Source organism: Nestor notabilis, unplaced genomic scaffold (genome assembly GCF_000696875.1).
Source record: "Nestor notabilis isolate BGI_N333 unplaced genomic scaffold, ASM69687v1 scaffold15561, whole genome shotgun sequence".
Classification (NCBI taxonomy): domain Eukaryota; kingdom Metazoa; phylum Chordata; class Aves; order Psittaciformes; family Psittacidae; genus Nestor; species Nestor notabilis.
In genome coordinates this window covers 3,194-15,022 of record NW_009916233.1, presented here as the reverse complement: position 1 = coordinate 15,022, position 11,829 = coordinate 3,194, and the positions used below count along the sequence as shown (strand labels likewise).

Here is an 11,829-nt window from a genome sequence, read left to right as displayed (position 1 = left end):
TGACTCACAGGGCATGTACACTCATTTTAAGGCTCACGGATACTAGACCTAGTGCATTAGAATAAGCTATTTTACTGTAATTAATGCTTAAAAAACCCAAACCAAACCCACAAAACAATGCCACTTGCATTGTCCTAAGCGAAACTCTGCTTGACCCTCTGTAAGTGGGGACCATGCACTCATGCTGCACAGGAGGGAGACATCAAACCATGTATGATTCGAAGATTAACAGTTTGTTCTTTCAAACAACTCCATTTCTTCAGGTTTGCTTTTGCAAGAACAACATAATCACTGCTGAGACCTTTGTCACTCTCAAGAAGATGACTCCAGAAAAGCACAGTGGTGGGTCCAGACAAACACCATTAAATACCAGACAAAACCAGGTAGTTCTGATTGGTAATAGTCGCAAAGATTTTGCCGAACACCCCACATAACCTAACGGCACTAAAAGGGAGTCTTCCAGGCTCACAGGAACACATGGTCATGTTTAAATGTATATGCCTAAACTTGTTAAAAACATCAAAAATACTATGCCTGCTTCATCCCTGCATCCAGCAATTTGAATTCTGTGCCACTATGCAGCCAGCACACAACCCTAATGAAAGCACTGAAGACTATTTTTGGTATCATTAATTTTTAAAGGTAGATTTTTGTGTTTGGGATTGGGTTTGGTTTGCTTTTAATTATTATTCTTGTGCTCTCTCCTGTGCATTCACGTGTCCGGTTGGTACCAAACAATTCCTCCTGAGGGCAGTGAGAAGTGCAAATGCCCATCACTATGCATGACAGCAATGAGATGCCCAACAATTCCAAAAGCAAGATTTACTACTACTATATCCTGTAAGAGACTTCATCCCAAAAGGAAAAAGTGCTCTATATTCTGAAATTTAGAACTTGAAGCAGCATAAAAAACCCCCAAAACCCCAAAGGGGTGAGATCCTCAGATAATGCACTTCTCCAAAGACCAAAGCTATGAGGCTGTGCCAGCTGCATCAGCAGATGAGGTGTAAGAGTTTCAGACGGAAAAGGATGCTGAGGTGCTAGAGGTGCAGTGCAACATAATTTACAGCACATCTTCATCTGCAGTGCATAAAGCAACCCTTCAGTGAAGTCTGACTAACCTGAATGTGCACGTTAAGTGTCTCTTGGTTTCTTCTTCTTAAACTGGAGATAAATGAGACTGATAAATTATCTCCCACTACAAAACGCAAGGGCTGAAAAAAGCATATCAGCATTAGCACCACTGGGAGTTCGTGTTCTCAGCAACGAGGAGGGGGGGCTTCAGACCAGCTTTTCCTTCAGGGTCAATCTCCTCCACTGAGACTCAGAGCTTGCTTGTTTGCGTTTTTCTCTCTGAACTCCAGATCCACTGATTATCTTTCTTGTTCTGTCTAAAAATAAGTTAAACATCTCTGTTTGCATGCCTAAATAACCCACTGCTGTTATTTCTTGCCTTCTGAAATTACAGTTCAAAACCTGCTTTTCAGTTTTCTTTTCCCCTCCCATTATCAGCTCTTTCTACCCTAGCACATGTGGCACACAGCTTCCTGACCTATTCTTTCTAACTGGGCTCAGATTAATTACCAGGCAATAGATTTTCCTTGATTACAATGTAAAAGCCCTCTTCCTTCACAAATTAAATACAAGGTGATAGATTGTTTCTTCTGGATGGTGGTTTTGATGTTACAAAGATAGTATTTGATCTACGTGGTGGATAATAGACATTTTAATACCCATTTAATGAATTGTTTTCATGTTGGACTGAGTCATGATTAGGGCTTTTGTTTGTGAGAGGTTTTTTTAATGGAACTGAAGGAGGACTAAGAAGCTTCCATTGAATCCAGATGTCTACTGTGCTAGTCCCAGTGTAGACGCTTAAGAAAAATAAGGCGGCCTTGATGCAAAGAGCATAGATGTGGCAAAGCCAAGCTAATAAGCAAGTGAAATAGCAAACTCCATTTTACAGATCAGAACTGAAGAGCCCCTGATGTCAGATCCATACCCTGCTACAGCCTCTCAGTGATCCCCACCTGGTGATGGGACTCAGGACTGGAAATGCTCAGCTGTGAACTGCCTCCCTGCCTGCAAAAAATCCACGAGGTTCTTTCTCCTGGCCTTCACAAGGCTATTAAAGCATCTCCAACTCATTGCTTACTGAGAGTTGGACACCCCGAGACGGTCTGGAAGTCCAATATCCATCCTGCATTATCCACGTTCAGCATCCTTCGTGTGGTTTGCACTCACATGTAACCCAATACCATCACTTCCAGATTTAGTAGCAGACAAAGTTTCTCAGCAAAGCTTCATCTGGAAATCCCAAGTTCAAATTCAATCCTATAACTTGGGGAGAGCCAGAGTTAAGTAAAAAAACCCCACAACCAACTGAAGGATTTGTGGAGGACATAATTGCCCCCAGTACTTTTCTGTCTCAGCACTTTACAGCACTACTGTTCTTTCTCAAAGCCCTGGCCTGGCACAGCAGCACATGCTGCCCAGCAAGTTGCTGATTCAGGTGTTAATGCTTCAGACTTGAACTCCATACAATGTTTTAATACAGTAACCTCTCTGGAGCTCACAGAAAGCTCATTTGGAGAATAACATCAACAGCAAATTTGTCATCTACAGAGAGAGCTGCGAATTCTCCCCCAGTTCAACACTTACCATCTTACACTGCTTGTTGATGAAGTTCCCTTATCAGTTCATCTGGTTTTGCCTCTCCAGACCGTAACCTGTGCTCCAGGCCCAGATGACTGGGGAGTTCTTCCTGCCCCAGGGTGCGACCCTGTGCTCATGCTGTAGACGCAATCATTTCAGTGGGCTGTCATGCTCTATCACTGCTCACATGCTGCTAGAGACCCCTCAAAAAGGCTGGAAGAGGCAGGACATTCCTCCACACCACTCTTGGTGAGCTTTGCCTTCTTTCTTAACAAGACACAGATTATTTCTGGTTTAGATGGAGAGTATCCCCAGCCACACTGTTCACTCTCTACACGCTGTGTTTTCCAAGGAGGGACCTATAGCAAGCACGTGGTGGTGTATCTGATAGCATCTGCAGGATAAACCCCTCAAAGGTTTCAACACAATGAATCACACAACCCCAGACTGGTTTGGGTTGGAAGGGACCTTAAAGCTCATCCAGCTCCAACCCCCTGCCATGGGCAGGGACACCTTCCACTAGACCAGGTTGCTCCAAGCCCCGTCCAACCTGCCCTTGAACGCTGCCGGGGATGGAACATCCAGAACTAACCAAAGATGAGCAGTGCACATGAAATCCTACAAGAGGGTTTGTTGTCTGCAGTGTGCAGTAACAGCAGCACTGCCTCCGACTTCCCACTGGTCAAATGTATTTGCTGAAACAAAAACAGTGAGTGGAGAAGTTGCAGAGGGGAAGGAAGGGAGGAAGCTGGTGGAAAAGACAAACCAAACAAGTTGGGAATGCTTAAAGTCACAGACTCTGGAAAGAAAAGAAGAAACTTGTCCCCTTGAAGGGATCCCACTCCAGATCCTACAGTAGTGAAAAAAACAAAAGCCTTTTAAGACTCTATTGCAGGAATAAGAGCTGCTAATCCGACCCTCAGCCTGCTTCATCTCAGCTCATGCCTATGCAACACTGGTGTCATCTATCACTTTCCAAAAATACTGCTCATTTCCTGCAGTTCTGTAATACTATCCCCTGACATCACAAATACTACCTTTTGTCTGTCTTTTTCCCTCGTCTCATTTTGATGTACCAGTATAATTTCTCTCTATAACAATGGTGCATTTCATCATGAAAAGACCCCCCCAACCTCTGAGGTTGCTACTAAATCTTTATCTCTGCTGTAGCACAAGACTTATTTGAAGAAGTGAGTCATTCACATGATTTGAAGTCTTACACATTCATGAAAATTACAAAATGCCTCTCGCGCTGTGGGAAGAGCGATAAAAGCCCACTGCACCCAGAGGCACACAACAACCCAGCTACCTGTCAGTCACCACGCTCTCTTCTCCCCTTCTGCACCCCTCCTGTGGTGACAGCTTCCCTCTTGAGCTTGTAACAACTCCTGCAAGCCCATTTTTGCAGGCTTGGGCTCTTCTTCATGGTCCTTTCCCGCTTATGCAGTCCTTACTATGGCGCTGGAGTTCCTGCCAAATGACACTGGCCTGCTCTGCACAAAGAAGCAGATGCTCCATGACTCATGCAGGGTTTACAGACACAAGTTATGGATTACAGCATGACAATTAACAATACCAAATATCATCCCTAACATTCAGTCATGCATATATTAACACCCATGGCATATGAACACGGTAATTCAGGAGGCAGCACCTACTCCTCTGAGCAGCCTTTAATCAGTACCTTGCAATCCTCCAGTCCTGTTGGCCCCTGTAGACCATGCAGATAAAAACCACACAGGACTTCTGTGCACACTGCAGGGAGGAAAGATGGTAACAAACCCCTGCCTTGATTGCTGACTCCATGGGAAACTGAATACTGTTTACAAAGAACTGAATGCAATGTGATTAAAAAATAAAGTGAGAGATGCTGATTCTCATCTATTCTATGAACGGTTTTTAGTGCAATCTGAGTGTCAGAAAGGGCCAAACACTCAGAAGAGACAGACAACTCACTCTGGCCTTGAACAAAACTGAAGCAAAAATAATGATCCCTGTCAGCACTGCAACGAACTAAATCCCCCCAGACAAACAGCCCATGTCCAGCAAAGAGATAGGGTGCAAGTCACTGCAATAAGCAGCAGTACACAGTGGCCCTGCCCTAAAATCACTTCAAAATGCTCACAGGCAGAGATATTCCACTTGAATCTAAAGCTCTGCTTCAACTGTCACATAGAGATGCCAGGGGATTTGGGGATTACCTACAAAACCTAAGGTGCAGAAGAACCAAAGCTGGAATTTTCCCATGGTGACAAGGTCAGAAGTGCCACCGGATCTGAGCTTTCCACAGGCAGGACACAAGATGGTCCCTTGGGAGGCAGCTCCAACAACAGCTCCTGGCTTGGTTCAGCAGAAACAGAAAGGGCTGGGTGCCATCTACTGGGCTGCTTCATCAGCCTGATTTAGAATGGGTAACAGAATCACACACAACAGGTTGGGTTGGAGGAACCTTAAAGCTCATCTAGTTCCAACCCCCTGTCATGGGCAGGGACACCTTCCACTAGAGCAGGTTGCTCCAAGCCCCTGTGTCCAACCTGGCCTTGAACACTGCCAGGGATGGGGCAGCCACAGCTTCTCTGGGCAACCTGTGCCAGCGCCTCAGCACCCTCACAGGGAAGAGCTTCTGCCTAAGAGCTCATCTCAATCTCCCCTCTGTCAGGTTAAAGCCATTCCCCCTTGTCCTGTCCCTACAGGCCCTTGTCTGAAGCCCCTCTCCACATTTCCTGCAGCCCCTTTAGGCACTGGAGCTGCTCTAAGGTCTCCCCTTAAAGAGCCTTCTCTTCTCCAGGCTGAACCAGCCCAGCTCTCTCAGCCTGGCTCCAGAGCAGAGCTGCTCCAACCCTTGCAGCATCTCTGTGGCGTCCTCTAGACTCTGGAATACTAGCCAGTGACCATTATAATACTGGTTATATGCCAAGTGGTGATCAGAGTAATAGGAAAGCAGCAGCGCAGGTTCTCTGGATTTTCAGATGCAGGAAGGCTGTGTCCCACCAGACTGTGGCTATCTGATCTATATAAATCATATTTTATTGCCTGCTACACTGTCTGCATATAGAGGCCTGGTGTCCTGACTCAGGCAGTCAAGAATCTACAGCTAGAAAGAGAGACAGACCTTGGAAAAAAAGCCACAACAAACGTCTCAGAAGCCCTGAAGGGGCTTCACAAAGCCTCGGAGTTAGCAGTCATAAAAGTGATACAAAATGAAAAAACAACCAACTAAACAAGACCCAAACCCAACAAACCCACAAAAGAAAAACAAACCCCTGGAAATCAGTTGGACAAACAAGCAGAATAGAAAAGTTAACAGAAAACATTTATTGCTTAAAACTGTCTGTGGTTACGTGAACAGCCAGGAGGAGGTTCCCACGGGCTCAGTCTGCCAGCTCGTCCCGCACCAGCACAGGAAATCTCTTGCCTCCCTCACAGAGCTGCGTGTACATGGCCCGATAGAGCTGCGCTGCAGAGGTCTCCAGGCAGGGCCTGGCCTCCAGGACAGGCAGTAGTTCTGCCATCATGACCTAGAGCAAAGGAGACACATCACCAGAGCCGGCACACACTTTTGAGATGCCATGAAGAGAGATGGCTGCATTACAAGTGGTACCTAACCAGGGCAGCGTGACTAATAACATGCTGATTGATGGGCAGGTGCTCTCTTTTGTAATATTTAACAAAGGCAGAGTTGTTCATCCTCTACTCATGAAGTACAGCAGCAGCCACCCAGTGTTCCCAGAGCAGAGATAAATGGTGGTGGCTTTTCCACTGCTGCAGAACTGGCCTGGTACTGGAATAAGATCAGCATCCTGCAGGAAGCTGAAGCTGATGTTGATTCAGGAGCTCTGCAACCACACAGTGAAGCACTTGCCCAATGAGACGTTCAGCCCTTCACTCCTGTCACCTCCCAGTTGGGCCACATTAATCCACAACACAGGCAAGCGGCCAACTCCAGCCCAAACAGAACAAAGCTGCACTCCTCCTCAGCAGCGCAGGGATGCTAAAGCTGCCCAACATTCCCAACCTGGCCTCTGGTTTATTAAGCCTTGCTCATGATCCCAATCCATGCTGCCAGACAACCCACTGCCCTGCTGCAGCGTCATTAAGCTCAAAGCTCTGGGATTCTGACTGTGACTGACAGCTTAGGCACAGGTCAACTTCCAATCAAAGGACACAAGTTAACCTTTAGTGCCCCACTCTTGAATGACTGCTCAGAAAGACATTTTACCTGGGATATGTTTTTCAGATGACATCAGCTAATGAAGTCTGAGCAGTCTGCACATTAAAACCCACACAGCCTGCTGAGCACACTGCCCTACAGAAGTATGGACAATGAACTGCAGGTGTCAGTCACCTCCCTGAAAACGTTTTTCAGGGGTAGAAACAAAGGAAGACCCAAATAGAACAGAGTACAGGGGATCTGCAGGGGGTTCCCTTTCATGTTGTCTATAAATCTCTGCACAGGGAAACAGGACACAGTTGCTCATCTCTGGTAAGACTTAAGAGCTGCAGACATGAAAGCTACCTAAGGGGAAAACTGGCACATGAAGGAGCACTACAGTGTTGTTCTATCCTAGAGAGAGACCCTTCTCTTTTCCATCTGCCTGCTCTGCTCCTGATGTGTAAGAAAAGAGGCCTTTACCAAAGACAGGCTAAGAGCTACCGGGAATTTCTATGATTCTTGGCACTTCTCCACAAAAAAGGCAATGGACAGACTTGACCCAGAAGTATGTACGTACATCCTTTCCCAAGGTCTTTATCTTGTACCAAGTCCATTCACTTCACCTGTCCCAAGAATTTCACTTATCCTGCACACAGCTGCTCCAGATACCTAGAGCTCACGCAGCTAAAAGCACAGATTTAGAGACATGTGCAGAGGGAATTGAGTTAGTCAACAGAGCAGCAGGCAGCAAGTCACTACTTCATTCTGGGCAGATAAAAAAATCAAACCCTCATTACCCATAATTCAGGATTATAGTGCTAAGAAGACAGGCAAGTGATTTATCTTCAGCCAGGAGAAGTATGGCCAGTTATGAGTACCTCATCCCTGTCTTACAAGAAATTACTTTTCCAAAGTCTCCATCATTCAGGTCAATGGCAAAGCTTAGGTCAAAGGAGCAGATGTGATTTCACTGCTCTTCTCTGCCCTTTGCTGCTGCTCTGCTCAGGCTGGTGGAGAGACTGACCTCCCACCATGTTCCTACAGGCAGCCTCAGAATAGTAAAACCCCAATTAGCAGCACAGTGGTTGAGGCTTAAAAGGAAAGGAACAGACAGTAGAGGAGTTCACTAGCTGGAGGTCACTCAGGACCGAATGCCAGCAGGTGCCTTAATGGGACTGTAAGGGCTGCCAAAGGGGGTCTTTAGGTATTACCAAAACCATTCTCCACTGCCAAACTCTTTCAGAGCAGCTAAATAAAAAAAAAAAAAAAAAAAAAAAAAAAAGAGTATCTTATCAGGAGAGGGCCAGACACTTAAAGGCCTTTGCTCTGGCCTTAACTGCAAAATACCATTCACAAGGCAAGCAGAGCACTGATGGGACTTGACATGAGGCATAAATATAGAAACATCACTGGGAGCACTTGCTGCCCTGCTGCTCCCCCATCAAGACCCCATATGCCAGCTGTTGTCCCATAACTGCCCTTTTCTTTCCCCTACACCTGAGCACAAACCCTTTTAAAGACTCACCTTTTGTAAGGCGATTTCTTGGTACAGCATTGACACTTGAAGCTTCAAGGCAAACAGGTCCCTCAGCTCCTGGAAACTGGAGTAACAAAGGAGAGGCACAGCCAGCATGCTTGCACTGTCACGCATCTGTCCTCTGGAAGGAACACAGGCTGGAGAGCAGCTTCCTCCGTCCCCAGCACAGTCTGGATGCAGCCTTCTCTGGGCCTCCACACCTGCCAGGGTGGAAGAGTTGGCAGGAGGCAGAAAGGGACAAGTTAAACCTGTACTTGTAGAATTTGTCATTACTGTTCCTAGAAATGAATGACTGACATTGTTTTAGTTAGGGTGAGTTCCTCGAACAGCACAATCGGGACATTCGAAGCTATGGCATGCAACCTCCCACCTCCCAACAGCTCCCTCACCAGCCCTCCTGAATTACAGATAAGTCCCAAACCTCACCTGCACACAGATGGGGCAAACAGCTTTGCCACCAGCGAATTTTACATGCTACGTTTCCATTTACGATAACCAGGAGAAAACTTATGTTGTGTGCACAGATGGCAAAGTCTTGCTCAAGCACAGCTGCCCACATTCACACCCCACTACAAGAATAAGCTCTGGCTCACCTGCTCGCAGGAGCTGCAGCTTATGCAGGCACTGGGAAACTGTGCTTTGCAAACCCTCCAAGGTTAGAAGGCTTTCATACTCTCTTTGCAAGGTGGGATGGTCTGGAAGAGCAGCAGAGGAAAACCAGCAGGCATGAGTATACTGAAACCTTCCTCCCTGAATACCAGTTTCTAGAGTGGCCTTGGATTCACCAGCCCTCATTTTAGGCAGAGAATGTTCCTGTCCCTCGTGTCCAGCACATGCCAAGAACACAAGATACATGGGACTGGAACCCACTTAAGTCATCCTTATTCCACCTTCTGCCCCCTTCACCCCCCTTTTTTTAATCCTTACCTGTAAGCTCAGCTTCCACATGCTGGCTCAGAAGAGAGGGGACATCCTGGAGGACCTTTAACTCCTCCTCTATCTCTCCAGGACTGAAGGCTGGTCTTGGTGAACAGAACTCAAACAAAAGCAGCTTAAGGAAGGTTTCACAGCACCATCTCTGTGCACTACTGTGAGCCCAGGGCCAGGCTAGCTGGAGTTAGGGGCAGAGGGCAAGCAGCCTGTGCAGTGGCATTGCAGGGGGAAGGTGAGATGCCAGAGCTCTGCATGGCATGATGGCCTTGTGGCCTTGTTCGGAGCCAAAGATTTATGAGTGTTCAAGAGCGACACTACTGAAAAAATAAACCCAAACACTTTGTAGAAACTCATTCTGAACTCCTGTTATTGCAGACATTAACTCTCCAGATGGGAGCACACTACAGCAATTGCACTGGTGCTGCTGTACCACACCCCATGCTTGTGGAAGGGGTTGGGATCTGAGAAAGGATACTGTTGTCTGGATCCTCTCTATGAAGCGGTTCCTTGCAGCTGCTGCATCTGCACTTGTTTGGCAGAGACAACATCTCTCCCATGCCCTGAAAATTCAAAAGGGGCGGGAGGTGGAGGAGTTACGATCTACTGTACCAGTGTGCTCACACTCAGCTGTGACACATCATACGACATTCCATAACACACCAGCATCACTTCAGATAGAAGCATCTTCCTCCCCCTCTCTTTTACAGTTATTAACTAGCCATTTTCCCCTCATTTTTGACTGCTGGTGTTAAGTCCACAAGGAAAACATGTAGAAAGCAACAGATACTGCAAAACACCTTTGTTTCTCTCAGCTTGTTTCGAGGGGAAGAATCTACAGCCGTCAGAAAAGAGACAACACAGTTCTATAAAGCACATGTCAATTGTTCTGTACTGCCCTACGTTTTTACCCCATAGGAAACAACAAATCTCCCCTTCCTTTCTTGAGGGGCAAGTCATCAACATTTCTGTACATATATTCTCTAAGTAAGTGTATGCAAAAAAAAGAGCAGACGGGACAAATTCTCACCCTAGCTTTTCCCACAGGGATTCCAAACTTCCTCAAGACTCTCCTCTAATCCTTTTTTCGTTTTTGACAAAGTGGTGCATTTGGCAAGAAGCATGACAGCAGTGCATCAGTAACAGGTGTGCAAAACATACTGGTTTGTGGACAGTATCACGAGTAAGCTGGCCAGGACTTCATCAGAGTCCAGGTTTTAAATAAGAAGTGTTACACAAATCATAGCATTACTGGAGAGGTGTTTTTCGGTTACAGACTTCAACACAGAATCCCAGACTGGTTTGGGTTGGAAGGGACCTTAAAGCTCATCTAGTTCCAACCCCCTGCCATGGGCAGGGACACCTTCCACTAGATCACGTTGCTCCAAGCCCCATCAAAGCTGGCCTTGAACACTGCCAGGGATGGGGCAGACACAGCTTCTCTGGGCAACCTGTGCCAGCGCCTCAGCACCCTCACAGGGAAGAACTTCTGCCTAAGAGCTCATCTCAGTCTCTTCTCCATGATAAGGGACTTTAAAGAGCCAGCTTCCCAAAACCTGCTGCAACAAGCAAGAACCATCATGAGGAAGCTTAAAATAGTTATGCAGTGCATGACTGTCTAACCCAAGTGTGTGTGTCTCCTCTCTAGCCAAATAGATCTTTTCAATCATGATAGAAACTGCAGTTTTCAGAAACACATTATGCAAAGATATAGCAAGGTTAAGGGAACAGAAAAGCAGTTACCAGGCAAGATGTGTTCCCGCTATAAAGGGATCTGCAGAGCAAAGGTTATTTTCAATCTGTCACCAGGTTGAAAGTAATAGTGAAGAGTGTAAAATTACACCAGAGTGATTAGGATGCCAAAAGGCTCAATTTACAAGCGAAAATTAAGGGAATGAAGTCTCTGCAACCCACTGAGGGTAACTAACAAATTGGTGTTTGATAAATGACAGCTCCCAAGAGGAGGAGAAATTCCTGAGGCTAGCACAAGGAGCTACAGCCGGATTTAACAGAGGGTTTAAACTTATCATGTGGACAAATTACATGATGAGGTATCTGCTGAATTATGGCAAAATTTCCCAAACGCATTGGTGAGAAACCCTTCCAGAGGGCTGGAGAATGGACTAGAGCACTGGGTTTGCCAGAAACCCAACCACCTGCGCCACTGGTGGTGGTGACACCTGCACCACTGGTGCAGGAAGTTATCAGGCTTTATGGGTGCAAAACCATAAAGCTGTCATGTTACTTGCCAAACTTTGTCCAAAAACAAAAAAAGGTTTAGAGGAAAGTCTTGAGGAATATTAAGGAATCACTATGGGAAAAGCTAGGGCGAGAATTTGTCCTGTCTGCTTTTCTTTTTGCACACACTTACTTACAGAATATATGTACAGAAATGCTGATGACTTACCCCTCAAGAAGGAAGGGAAGCTTTGTTATTGCCTATGGGATAAAAACATAGGTAGGGTGATACAAAAGAATTAATGATATGCTTTGAGTTCACATTCCACCGATGCAGCAAAATCGTAATTGGTTCCATTTAGGAGAGTTCATCAGC

General features: G+C 46.1%; 1 protein-coding gene across 1 annotated transcript in view; it reads right to left on the bottom strand.

Annotated features, from left to right (window-relative positions):
• Positions 1-6,026: 6,026 nt before the first annotated feature.
• LOC104413484 (chromosome unknown open reading frame, human C16orf59) overlaps positions 6,027-11,829 on the bottom strand; it is a gene marked incomplete at its 5' end in the record, with an annotated part of 8,470 nt that continues 2,667 nt past the window's right edge. The window contains 3 exons of the mRNA XM_010024487.1: positions 6,027-6,173; positions 8,334-8,545; positions 8,939-9,040. Of these exons, the coding sequence (XP_010022789.1) occupies positions 6,027-6,173; positions 8,334-8,545; positions 8,939-9,040 (461 nt within the window). The remainder of the gene's footprint in view (positions 6,174-8,333; positions 8,546-8,938; positions 9,041-11,829) is intronic.